This window comes from Leptodactylus fuscus, chromosome 2 (genome assembly GCF_031893055.1).
Source record: "Leptodactylus fuscus isolate aLepFus1 chromosome 2, aLepFus1.hap2, whole genome shotgun sequence".
Taxonomy (NCBI): Eukaryota; Metazoa; Chordata; class Amphibia; order Anura; family Leptodactylidae; genus Leptodactylus; species Leptodactylus fuscus.
In genome coordinates, this window is record NC_134266.1 from 217132772 (window position 1) to 217147135 (window position 14364).

The window sequence follows — 14364 nt, forward strand, 5'->3', positions numbered from 1 at the left end:
GTGAGTAGGTCTAGGAGACCAACTCCTCCATTAGTAGGTGGTTGTAGAAGCTGGGAGTATTTGATCCTGGAGCATTTCCGTTGTCACAGGAAAGTAGTGAACATACACCTCACCTTGTCAAAGAAAGATCTAGGAAGCCACACTGGGAGTGTACGTAGTAGGTATAAAAGTTTGGGGAGAATGTATGTTATAAGGTTAGTCATGTATAGCCTCCGCCTCAAATTCCAGATCAAAATACTCCATCTGAGCTCAGCCTAAGGGTTGTCCACTTATGTAATAGATATCTCCTTATACAATATGTGTAAGGTGCGAATGTCATTTGTAAATATGTATATATATATTTATACTTAGTGGTTTACCTCTCTAACTCATAGAGTGGGGTTTCGAGCAGAGGTTCCCAATCTGAGCTATGTATATGCCCTTAAAACAATATATGGACTGGAATTGTACAGATCAGAAATTTTTTTTTAAGATATTTCCCTTTAGTATTAGTATTACAGTGAAACTTCTGCTCTGAGCCTTGTGTTGCTGCTCTTATAGATAGTGTATATTAACTAGACATCAGTGCTATTTTATTCATAGTGATGTTATATAGTATGTCATCATATTTTAGCTGACATTTTTGATCCCATCGCCCACTTATTGGCCTTATTACGATGGGTCCCGCCACTAACACTTCACATATAGGAGAGGAGATTACTTTCTTATATACTTATTGTTACAGCACAAACTCTATGAACTTAACCTCTGGGGTCTTGTCTGTAGCAGGGGTATAACACAAAGTCTTAGTGTAGGGACCCATCTGAATGAGGTCGCCGTGACGTGGCAGATGGGCTCGCACAAGTTATCGAACTGTGCGCTAAGAACCTCACATTTATAACAGTGATAGACAGTGCTATATGAACGTGCAGACAAAGAATTATTATCTAAAGCCCTGCATCACAAGTATAAACTCACTTGTTAGAATTGGGTCTAGTCTCCTCTAAAATCTATTCTGGGTACATCAGTCCTCATTTAATGTACTCGGTCTTTTAATTTTCCTCCTATGGTTTACCTCTTAGCTTGATAAAAGGAATATACCAGCAGGGCCGCCATCAGGAATTTTAGGGCCCCATACAGCCTAAGTGTCTGGGCCCCCCCCCCTCCCCCGCCATTTTAAAACTACCTTATTTTGCGACATACCAATTCTGTATTACATTTCCCTTTATTTAGCAGCATTACAAGGCTTAATCAGATTCTATTTGCAGGTAAATTCTGCTACGTGTGACAGCGCCTATAGAGAGCCAACACCATCTATAAGAGCCCTCCTAATAAATCCTCAGGGCTTATTCACATTGCGTTTTTGGCCTCCCTTGCCGGGATACGTTGGTAACCAGTCAGAATCAGCTGTCAACTTATCCCTGCACGAAGAACTGGCCATTAAAAAAAAGGGGGGCCTGCAGTTCTCCGTGCAGGGATAAGTGGGTAGCTGATTGTGACTGGTTACCAACGTATCCCGGCAAGGGAGGCCAAAAACGCAATGTGAACACTCCTTTAAAGTGAAAGTCCCACCCCCAAACAGGTTGCTATGCTAGTAGCATAGCCGCCTACATCATTATTATTCTCCAGCTAAAAACTTATATATTATTGCCCCAGTTCCCTCTCCGCAGTGCCGCACACCCAATGCCCCAACAATCCCCCCCCCCGTCCACCTTCTAACATCTTTCTATTGCCCCCTGTACCCATACCTCTCAACTTTTGAAGAACCAAAAAAGGGACAAAATGTGCTTTGCGCGCCGCGGGAAATTTTGCCCCACCCACTGTTATGTTGACTCTGCCCACTCAATAATTTTCCATTTGCCCGCACACAGTATAATCCTCCTACATTCACCCATAAATTATATGTCCCCCCTCCGTCTCTCCCCCAGCTTCATATACACCCTTCATCTGCCCCGAGATTCATGTCCCCTCCATCTCTGCCCCCAGATTCATGTCCTCACATCTCTGCCCCCAGATTCATGTCCCCCCATCTCTGACCCCAGATTAATGTCCCCTCCATCTCTGCCCCCAGATTCATGTCCCCCCATCTCTGCCCCCAGATTCATGTCCCTCCATCTCTGCCCCCAGATTCATGTCCCCTCCATCTCTGCCCCCAGATTCATGTCCCTCCATCTCTGCCCCAGATCCATGTCCCCTCCATTTCTGCCCACAGATTCATGTCCTCACATCTCTGCCCCCAGATTCATGTCCCCCCATCTCTGCCCCCAGATTCATGTCCCCTCATCTCTGCCCCCAGATTCATGTCCTCACATCTCTGCCCCCAGATTCATGTCCTCACATCTCTGCCCCCAGATTCATGTCCCTCCATCTCTGCCCACAGATTCATGTCCCCTCCATCTCTGCCCCCAGATTCATGTCCCCCCATCTCTGCCCCCAGATTCATGTCCCCCCATCTCTGCCCCCAGATTCATGTCCCCTCCATCTCTGCCCTCAGATTCATGTCCCCTCCATCTCTGACCCCAGATTCATGTCCCCTCCATCTCTGCCCCCAGATTCATGTCCCTCCATCTCTGCTCCCAGTGTCATGCCGTCCTCTCCTTCATCTGCCCCCAGTTTCACGTTCCACATTACACTTACCTTCTCCTTCGTTCCCCCGCTGCTCTCTGCGCGCCTCTCTCTCTTACTGGCGCACAGTTGTAGACGCGATGTGAACTCAATCACATCGCGTCTACACTGCCGGGTAGCCGGCGGCAGCGGCGAAGTGAGGAGCTGACACAGGTCAGCTCCTCGCTTCAGCGGCTGAAGCGAGCTGACCTGTGTCAGCTCCTCGCTTCGCCGCTGCCGCCTCTCTCGCTGCCGCTGACACATATGTGGCTGAAGCGAGCTGACCTGTGTCAGCTCCTCGCTTCGCCGCTGCCGCCTCTCTCGCTGACACATATGCGGCTGAGCCGGGTTCCGGCTCAGCCGCATATTTGTCACCGAGAGAGGCGGCAGCGGCGAAGCGAGGAGCTGACACAGGTCAGCTCCTCGCTTCTACCGCATATGTGTCAGCGAGAGAGGCGTGCAGTGGCGAAGCGAGGAGCGACCTGTGTCAGCTCCTCACTTCAGCCGCGTATGTGTTCAACTCAGATCTGCGTCCTCTGGACGCAGATCTGAGTTGAAACAGGACATACAATGACTGCTGCCGGGGCCAGGGGGCCCGGGCCCCCCCATTTTTAAATTCGGCCGGGCCCCTGACGCCAGTAGCAGTAGTACTGGCCTATCGGCGGCCCTGTATACCAGTAAGAAACATTTGTCCACTCGGTAGATATCAAGTATTAGATTGGTCGGGGTCCACCCAATCTTCTCACCCATGGTTCAGATGTTGGATAAAACCATTTAATTACCTTCTTGTGATGAGTCAGCCCTTTTATTGTATAGTGTAGTATGTTGATCTGCTGAATAAGCTTTTTAAAGCTGCATTTTTGTCTGTGCACCATGCTACAATCTTCTTGGTTAAGCTTGTAAATTGTAAATACTGATCATGTGTATATTATTGTATAATGTAACTCTAACTGGATTTTTTTGAATTTATATGCGCTGTTACACTTTATCTGCTGAATAAACTTTTTAAAACTTTGTGTTTTTGTCTGTGCTTAATCTGTATACAGCCATTAGCTTATAAATTGATAAAGGTTTTAGCATCTACCATAATAATGTAATGCATATGCATCTCATAAGACATGTCCCGGCATGTCTCTACCTGATTGTATAGCTAGGCAGGGCGCATGTATCCTGATATAAGAGACGTATCATGTTCATTCTAATTGCCACACCACACCTAACTATACACCCCGATGTAATATAGCCAGCACCACCTGATGTAGCTAAAAAGGTGAAGGTTAGTGGTTTTTTTTTGCAATAAGCGCCGTATAATAGAATGGTATGCTGGTTTTGATTTGGGGTGGGAAATTAAACTTGATTACATGACATGATCAAACTGACATCGCATTCCAGAGACACTCACATTCTTGAGGACATCAAATTCTGGAACCTTTGGAATGTGCACACAGGGGGGAATATGGGGGGAGGGGACTTGTCCAGACATGGCTGTGATATCTGCTAGGGCTGGAGGGGGGCGTAGGAGGGTTGGAGGAGGGCAGGAGACCTATCGCAACACAAAGGAAAGGGGGCGGAAAGGGACGTGTTGGGGCGTATTGATGAGAAGTGTTTTGGCAGCTAAGGGGCGGAGTTTCAACAAGGGGGCATGGTACCTGTCACTTTGACGAAAAGTATGACGCTACACTACTCATGCATTTCAATTTTTTTTCCCACTATGGCAAATGGGATAAACATTTTTATATTTTAATAGTTATATTAAAATATAGGAGTGCCATTCTATTACTGAATGTGAAGCAGAAAGTGAAAGTAACCACCGGTATGCCGTATCACATAGGACCATGACACCTGATTGGTTAAGTGCCCACAGATCAGACACATCCCTGCTTCACTATCCCGCCCGATGCATGTTCCGAGAGCTTTGGATGTAATGTGAGTGATGTCATCACATCACGCTTGAAACTCCCTGAAGCCTCCGGGAGCAGACTTCAGACAGAGCAGTGAGGAGAGGTGAATATAAGTGTCTTTTATGTTTAGTTGGTACCAGGATAGGGTCATTATATTGTGGAGGCAGCAAGAGGGGGATTGTAAACTGTGGAGTCAGCTGGAGGGGGCGCATCAAGCTGGTGTCAGCTAGAGGCGGACATTAAACTGGGGGCTGATGGACATTAAAGGGGTTGTACCATCAAAAGCATCCTATCTATACTGCTAGTTAATGTGGATTTAAGTCTTCTCCTAAATACATTGCTTCATCAAAACTGCTTTGTTTGGCCGCTATCTTAATTTATTCACTTCATTGTTTACACTGCGTTTCTATGACCACGGGCCCTGTGCTGAGCTTATCTGCTCAGTTGACAAGTGATGTAGCTCCTGCTCTCAGAGGGAGAGGGAGGGGGGGCTGAGTGCACGGAGCAGCTCTAAGCTGTGTATGTCTCTGCCATAGACAAATAACGGAGCTCCTCAGATAGGGGAGGGGGGAGGTGAGAGCTCCAGTATTTTATGAGCTGTTTTATCTCCTGCTCTTCCACTTATCAGTTGGTTTAATTGAATTTGGCTGATAAGGGCTAAGATAGGGAGTCTGGTACCTATGTATGTATTACAAACTGACTCAAATCCAGCTCTACTACATCAGCTTCATGCTGTGGTAATTCATGTACAACCAACCCCTCATTACTGACTGCAAACAGGTTGGTGAACAAGCGAGATGGGAATACCCCTTTAAACTGGGGCAGATGGAAGGGGACATTAAACTTTGGGCGTAACTGGAGGGGGACATTAAACTGGGGGCAACTGGAGGGGGATATGAAACTGTGGGGGGGTGGCACATGGATGGGAACAATAAACTGGTGGCATATGGAGGGTGGACATTTAACTGTGGGTGTACCAGGAGAGGGACTTTATAAAGTGGAAGCATATCATGTTAGGGTGACTGCTGGGGCATTATAATGTGTTGGGGCACAAAAAGAAATTGGGATTGGGTGGAGTCAAATTAGAAGTAGGTGGGGATAAATTTTCCATGGTGCTGAGTGTACCACACATTTTGTCCTTCTTTCATCCCTTTTAAAGAGGACCTTTCACCACTTTTGGGCACATGCAGTGTTATATACTGCCAGAAAGCCGACAGTGCGCTGAGTTCAGCGCACTGTCGGCTTTCCCGATCTGTGCCCGGTGTAAAGAGCTTACGGTGCCGGTACCGTAGTGCTCTATGGTCAGAAGGGCGTTTCTGACCATTAGCCAGAGACGTCCTTCTGCCTCGTGGCGCCTATCGCGCTGTGCTGTGAGAGCGGGGAGGAACGCCCCCTCCCTCTGCTCACAGCGCTCGTCCATAGACGAGCATTATCAGGAGAGGGAGGGGGGAGTTCCTCCCCGCTCCACAGCACAGCGCGATTGGCGCCGCGAGGCAGAAGGACGTCTCTGGCTAATGGTCAGGAACGCCCTTCTGACCATAGAGCACTACGGTACCGGCACCGTAAGCTCTTTACAGCGGGCACAGATTGGGACAGCCGACAGTGCGCTGAATTCAGCGCACTGTCAGCTTTCCAGCAGTATATAACACTGCATGTGCCCAAAAGTGGTGAAAGGTCCTCTTTAAAGTTGGGAGGTATGGCTTAGCTCCAGGGGCGTAACTACCAGGGTAGCAGCAGTAGCGGCTGCCACAAGGCCCAGGACAGTAGAGGGCCGGGCGGCAGCCTGTACTGCTGCAGATTTTCTTTTAATAGGTCGTTACCTGCTGGAGTAACCCCAGCAGGTAACGGGGCCTATTTACTGCAGCGCCGGATGGCACGGGGTGCTGCCTGAAGATGGATGTTGCAGTACCCAACATTTTGCAGAGGAGCTGCCTCCCCTATAGTCCATCTTTTAACAGTAATGAAGCCAGTAATGAAGCCAGCAATTGCAGGAAACCAGCGGCGGCAGGAGCTTGGCGATGCTACTTGAAAAATCACAGGTCCACAGGTGTCTTGCTGACTCAACATGAGGTGGTTTCCTGCAGCGGCAGGAGCGTGGCAATGCTGCGGGCCCCAACACCCACCCCGGTCCCCGGCATCCGCCATTCTATTACAGCGGATGACGGGTCTGTAAGTATAAAGGCGGCCGGTCTGCTGCAGAGTGGTCGCCATAGCAACCGGGTCTCCGCTGTAACTCTTACAGCAGAGATGCCAGAGCTAATGCCTGCGATCTCTGAACATAAAGTTGTTTGACTCGAGTATAAGCCGAGGGGGGCTTTTTCAGGTAAAAACTGTGTTGAAAAACTCAGCTTATACTCGAGTATATATGGTATATGTCCAAATTATACAGCAAAAAAAAAATCCCATAAGAGTTCAGTGTAACCAGGGAGCATGCAGCACTATATGTAGACAGAAGGGAGAGAATTAGGTGAAAGGAAAATAACAAAAGTAATAATTGTCATATAATTGTAAAGTCACAGACTCATTTCCATCCACACCTAACCTATCATCTGTGATGGCAGAATACTAGTCATATAATATACTGTATAATATATATAATCATATAGAAACACAGAGCCCAGAAGACAACCGAAATAACATCTAAAAGGAAAGGGGGCAGGGTAATGTGTTGCTGAGTATATATAACTTGTATACATCTATTTACCTGCCCGGTATAGTGCCATATTTCCCTCTGTCATCTGCGGATCTTCTGATAATCTCAGCGGCTGTTCTGTAGTTATCAGGATTTCGGCCTGGTAAGGTGCTGTATTTCAGGAGACTTTCTTGTTGTCTTCTGGGATTTGAAGTGTAAACCCAGGAGCCGTCCAAGTCCATCCATCTGTGACTGTCCATTCTAGAAAGTTATAACAATATTCTTTATGAACAATTATTCACTCTCGGAGTTACCAACACTTTCGTATTAATGCGGATAAACTATTTGTTTAGTTGGGGTTTTATGTCTATTGTCTCATAGACTAAATCCAGATGTTAACCATTGTGTGATTTTTTTTTCTATTGAAGCATTATGGAAAGCGTTTAATTCTATGCAAATGTCTTTGTATAATGAAGCCGAGAAAGATATAAAAAAAAACACCAGATGAAGCTTGAAATGAATGTCATACATTGACATGACCTAAAGAAATACTATCTTCGGCCGTATAAATGTCCTGAAAATGGACGTCGTTCCCCGTTTCCTCTACCTCTTTCAAGCTCTCCCGATCTCGGTTCCTGGGCGTTTTTTTTCTGCGCTTAGGTCCCTTTTCGGTCGTTTCGTCTGGGGCCCTTCCCGTAGTCGGATTCGCTTTAGGACCCTCACTCGGCGTAAAACTGCTGGGGGCGCTGGCTTGCCGGATCCTCTTCTTTACTACCGCGCAGCGGTCCTCCTCCGCTTGATTGATTGGCGCTATAGGTCCCGCGATAAACAATGGGTGTCTCTAGAGGCAAAGCTGACGTCTTCCCACCTTCCTTCTCTCCCCTGGTTACCCTCGCACTTCCGCCCTGCCTCGATCCGCTCTTCTCAGTTGGCCTCCCACTTCCTTTCAGTGTGGGATTCTTTGTGCAAATCTGCTGCTCTGGCTAGGGTACCCGGCCCCCTGACCCCACTGTTTCGAAACCCTATGTTTCCACCGGGCGTGGCCGCCCGCCGCTTTTTGGTTTGGTCTGCGACTGCTGACACTAAACCGGGCGATATCCCCGATTCTTCTCCCTCTCTACCCCCTTTTGCCCACTTCCAATCTTCCTGTCCGGACGTTGCGCTCTCCTGGTTGGAGTATCATCAATTATCCGCCTTTTGGCACAAGTATTCTGTACAATCCTTCCTTTCCCCTCCCCTCACGGACTTAGAGACTTTGCTGAGGGGCGCTGAGTCCCCCCCGCACGCCCTCTCCCTTTTGTACGATATTTTACTGAAGGCTGCCACCCCGGGCCCCCCCCCCCCCCCTTCGTTGGATCTTGGGAGTCCGATCTGGGGTTTGGTCTATCTGCTGCTGATTGGGACCGTTGTTTCCTCCTTTCACACAATCTGCCTTTACCTTGTAGTGCCCAGGAAAAGAACTTCAAATTGTTGACCCGATGGTATCGCTGCCCTACCCTCCTCCATAGGATTTATCCGTCGGTCTCTGACCGCTGTTGGCGCTGTGGTTTTGCGGAGAGTTCTCTCCTTCATGTATGGTGGGAATGTGAGGAGATCAAGCCGTTTTGGTCGGCTGTGTTCTCGCTTTATGAAAAGGTTACCGGCCGCTCCCTGACTCCTTCCCCGCAACTGGCCCTTCTCTCCCTTATCCCCGGCAAGCTCTCCAAGGTTAAGGGTGATCTTCTGCGTCACTTTCTCACGGCTGCCAGGATGGTCATTCCCCGCCATTGGCGCAGCCCTGTCCCTCCCTCCCTCCTGGAATGGCTGCAGGAGTTTCTCCTTATCCGCAGAATGGAGTTTCTTGTGGTGGAGGATATGCCCGATACTTCCAAATTTAATGCCCTCTGGCAGCCGTGGGTGGTGTTCCAGGAGTCCTCAGATTTCACCTCCCTTTTTGCCTGATTTCCCTTCCTCCTTTGTTGTTTACCCTGCTCCGGGTTGTGCTCTCTGGTTGATTTTCCTCCCTCTCCCTCTGATTCTGTTACACCCTCTGTTCGTCCCACCCCCCTTCTGTGTCCTGTACATTCGCCCTGTCCTGTCCTCCCCCCTTCTTGCCTCCTGGTTTGATGCCTTTTTTTATTTTTCTGCCCTTGATTTCTCTGTTGGGGTTTTTCCCCAGTTCTGTTCCTTGTCCCTCGGCCCTGCGTGGTCGCATTGTTTGTTCCTGGAACGTGCTTTCCCCTCCCTGTTGTTTTGTTACATTGGATGTTTGTTTTCTTTAATTGCAAAAACCTTAATAAAATCTGATTACACCTAAAGAAATACTATCTAAACAGCAGTTTTTACTGCTATTTCCATTGGACCCCTGATGAATATTTTAAGAAACACGTAGGGTTTATGGACAGGTTATTTGGAGCGGAGATGTGTCACTGGTGCAGTTCTAGCCGTATCTGATCCTGTTGGTGTGACACAAGGCCAGTAGCCTCATAGGCCATCTTTGGTCTTTGCTGGACTACATTTCCTATTGGTACTATTGAAACACCTCTATCCAATATCAATAGGGAGGGATATATCAATAGGGACAGGATCTGAGCATGGTCACCTTTGTTTATAGTGATCTAAAAGTCTCTCTATATTAGGGTTATCCCCAAATGTAACAGTCCACATTGCACCGATTACCTTTTGGATTATCGGGTGTAGGCGGTGTTGAGGACCCTTGGCCCTCCATCTGCTATAAAGCTACAACCCCCCCCTTCCCCCAACATGCTCCATTCACTTCCATGGGAGTTCCAAATATACATGCTGGGAGTTGTAGTTTTACAACAGCTGGAGTGACGGAGGTTACCTGCCCCTGGTCTACACTATGTTTAGCGTTTTAATTATTTGATATTAAAAGATAATTTTCATTATTTATTTCTCTTGATGAATTACGTACTTTGTGACATGAATACCTTTTGTAGTATGCTTTATTCATGGATTTTGGCTCCTTTCTATGAAATCCAGTTTTTGTTACTTCTTTATTCCTTGTTTCTTTACTGCCAGCTGAAATCTGTGAAGGGTACAACAGAACAAGGGTCTGTGGTCACGCCAAGCTGGTGTATGTCAGGCACTACAAAGAACAGAGCAGTGCCAGTGACACAGGATAGATGAGATTCCCTTCTTTAATATGACATCAAGATGGCAGATCTACCTTTATTATTTCCAGAAACATACACAGTTGTAGCTGCATATAACTATACCAATCCTGACTATCTTTGGAGATAACACTCTTTCACATGACACCAGAACCACCAATCTATGTCAAAGTTATAACTGTTTATAGCAACATCGCTCCCCCTTTATACAAGAGCTGCCATCTTGTACAAAGTGACTAGTAGTGTCCAGACTTCACCTGGCAACAGAGAAACAAGGGAAACACAGAAGGGGCAGAAAGAAGATCGCAGCATGGGAGTCACAGAAACAAAGCAATATCTGGGGATAACCTGTATAACAATATTTGTTAATGTCACAAATACTGCCAAAAATCAAGACTTGTTCAAAAGCTTATTCACACTTTAAAATGTAAGCAATGTTATTCAGTAACCCAATTCATGTTATTAAAAAAAACCTTACCCCACAAAAGACAAGCTCTCATATGGCTATATCAATGGAAAAAAAAATATATGGAATACAAGAACGAAGATAATCGGAGAATCCTAAAGAACAAACTACACTTATATTAACTTGAATGATTTCTATGTAGGTTTAATACCTTCTTATATCTTAGTATAACAGAGACTAATATAATATACTATATATAACAGACAATAACATACAGATGACTTTTCTTGCAGGTGTCATTAGTGTACATGGCCATAGCTATATACATCTCTCTCCAGACATAAGATACAAGCCCATTACACAAAGTAAGAAAACATTGCTATGTCCTGTATGTATACGTTACTGTAATCTCCTAACACCTAGACACTAGAAGTACAGTATGTTACATATTGGGTCATTATGGGTAGTAAAATGTACTTACTGCCAGGCCCAGAGAACAGATAACAGCGCCACTCCTGAATCCTGACTAATAAATACACAGACTATCCCGTGCTCAGGACCCACCTCAGTGTAGACGTCTGTACACACTAGCGGCAGTGTCAGCAGGCTTGCTGTGGTTATATTACTATTGCCATAGACTCCTCCAAGCTAAGGAATCCCAATTACTGTCCTTAATATGTAGAAAGCAAACAAATAATAAAGTCTTCATTACTGAGGTCCGCACAATCCAGAACTCCTCCAGAATCTCTTAATAAGATGATAGATAATCCAGAGAATTACTTAAACATGGAGAGGCGTCTGCATTATGTCAAGTGATTGCTATTGGGGTTCAATACTGATCATAGAATAGCCTATACCATTCACAGGCTCTACAAGGATTATTATTCACTTTGCTATTAGTTATATTATTTTACACATATGGGACAGATTTGATAATGTTGGGACTATTTAATTCCAGATTCCAATGAAGTGAATGGGAGTCAGAAAAATACCACCTGGCTGGTGTAGAATTTTCTAATTTCTCGTCAGAATTTGATCAAGTAGAAATAAAATCATACAAACTCCACTGTGTGAAGATATCCTAAGACTATAATTTTTCCTTTAATTAATGGAGTTCATGCTCACCTTAAATTTAGTTAGTTTACCAAAGATGGTTTAGAGAATCCCACTACTAATACAGAGTCTACGCAGTCAGATCATTCTGAATATATACTCAAAAAAAGAAAAAGACATGACCGCACATCCCAATCTTATACATTGATCTAGTGCTTCTCAGCAAACTGTACAATACTGAACATGAGGTTCTTAGTATACATATTGATCAAGGTGCATAAGACCGCTAGCCACTTCATGGCGACCTCTATATAGGGGGTCCCTACTCTACTGGGTGTGGCGCTGCACAGCGACCACCACAACCATGAGACATTCATGTATGAATATTCCTATATGGAGGGTTACAAATATTTTAGGCTTGTCCTCCACTCATACTACCACTTGGCATTTAAACAGACTGAAGCATTCAAAACTCGACCACCAGGTTGTGAGGTGCAAAGTTTTGGGCAGATATTAAACCTGGAGACTTCCTCTCTAACCAGAAATGTAAATGTGGACGGTGGAGATGCCGCCATGTAATGTCAGAAATCAATCATGTATCAATACACAATAACATTTTTATGTATAAATGACCAGTTTTCCCAATGATTTCCAATGCTTTATCACATATTATTTTGGCATGATGAAACTATTTACATAGTAGCCATAATCTGATCTGTAAGCAGATTATGGGAATATAGGGGAACCCAAACGTAAGCACTGCAGTTCATAACATGTTTACCAGGGTCTACATTAAAGATGAACAGATACATGAAAGTATAATATATATAATATATGTATTCATTCCGTACAATGCATTTTATAGGACAATATAGTCTGGATTTTTATGTACCAGTATGGACACATGCTGAAATTAGTAATACGATCCATTCCCCGTCTGCTTAACACAGTTGACAAGAACTGGCAGCACTTTCTGAGACCCCTAGTAAGGATGTCCTAGAAAACTTTAACATATACGAACTACAAATCGCTCAACTTTTTCTTAACCCTTCAAGTACTGTGCTTTGTATGCACTGCCTAGAATGTATACACTCACCTGCACCAGCTTCAAAGCCTCGCTGCACCAGTCTCCATCCAACTCTGCTGCTACAGTACTCAGCAAAGGACGGCTTTGTTACACAATGCACTGAACTGAGCAAACAGGGATTTAGCAGCACAAGAGGTCCTCGTACTCAGCAGAATTCAGAGAAAACAACTCCCCAGCACATAAAGGAGAGGGACAGTGGGCTCAGTGCCGCCATTTATTGCACCTTACAGTTTATATAATAATATATACATGAATATATATTACATAAACCTCTCAAAAAGACCACCCCCTTACTCAGGCTACATTTTCGGGACAGATTTTCAGTTTTCTATATTAACCATCTTCTTTAGAAGACCAGTTTTTAATGTGATTTTGGCTCAAAGAGGTTTTACTGTGTGTCTATCCATCTTTCCAGTTGTAGGAACTCAGGAGGGAGATTGTTCCAAACATCTTGGAGAACTATCCATGGATCTTCTATGGATGTAGACTTGCTCAAATTCTTCTGTATCTTCATTTAATCCCAGACTCAATGGCATTGTGGGGACAATATCATCACTTCCAGACTCCTCCAAAGGGCTGTCACACCAAATATTGATATATTATTTAGATTCCTCTTTTGTTCCAGACAGATTTATTGACAAGTATAAACTATTAACACTTCTATATTTGAAAGTAATCTGAAACGTCAGCATTTCTTCCACATATCTGCATATATATGACTTTAACAAGCATTGAGTAATCATTGCACTTTTAGTAAAAAGCCTTTTGTGGGAAGCTGCAAGAGATGGGATTAAAGCTGACGCTAGATATTTAATGGGATCTACCAGTGATCTAATGTCTTTGGGCAAACAGAGATTAGAAATGTATTCTCCAGCTTAGACCGGGTTCAGACAGGGTTTTTTGGTCCAGAATTGGATGCGGAGGCTGATCCAGATTCCGGACCAAAGAACGGCTAGCTGTGTCTGGCATCCAGTCGTGGCATTCCGCTCTGGATTAGGCCCAAATGAATGGGTCTATTCGGGAGGGAGGTGTCGCGAGACGGATGTCTGTGGCTGAATCAGCCACGGAATCCGCTTGAAGGAATCCACCTGAAGGTCGCTTCTTTTTTTCCGCAAGTGGGAGCAAACCGCTCGCAGAAAAAGGAAATGACCGGATTCCATTTATTTCAATGGGAGGCGATTTTTTGAACAGCATTTTGATACGGATTCCGTGTCAAAATCCTGACCAAAAAACACAGCCTGAACCCGGCCTTAGGAGAAGCCTGTACATCAGTAATGGGGATGTTGGATAGAGGTGGTCACATGGAGGAAATTAAAGCTTCATTTGTCAGGCAGAAAATTTCTGCCTCAAGAATTTGAGGCAGATTTTGGAAGCTGTTTTTGATGCAGATTCTGAAAATCTGCCTCTCACACTTTTCAATGGGAATTTCAGGCAGAATCCCCCTAAAGAACAAGTAGGATTCTTCTTTTTATTCCTGGCTGAAAAAAATTAGCTAGAAGAGAAAGTCTATCTCCCAGTGAAATGTATAGGAGGCAGATTTCAGACGGCATTTGGAGCTGATTTTGAGGCAGAATGATAATGATGTAATG

The 14364-nt window shown here is 45.2% G+C and overlaps 1 protein-coding gene across 1 annotated transcript in view; it reads right to left on the minus strand.

Moving 5' to 3' along the window:
• Positions 1–12829, minus strand: part of DDN (dendrin) — a 30791-nt gene extending 17962 nt beyond the window's left edge. The window contains exons 1-2 of the mRNA XM_075263136.1: positions 12785–12829; positions 7189–7377 (exon numbers count right to left, since the gene is read on the minus strand). Of these exons, the coding sequence (XP_075119237.1) occupies positions 7189–7376 (188 nt within the window). The 5' untranslated portion in view covers position 7377; positions 12785–12829. The remainder of the gene's footprint in view (positions 1–7188; positions 7378–12784) is intronic.
• Between the last annotated feature and the right edge of the window lie 1535 nt (positions 12830–14364).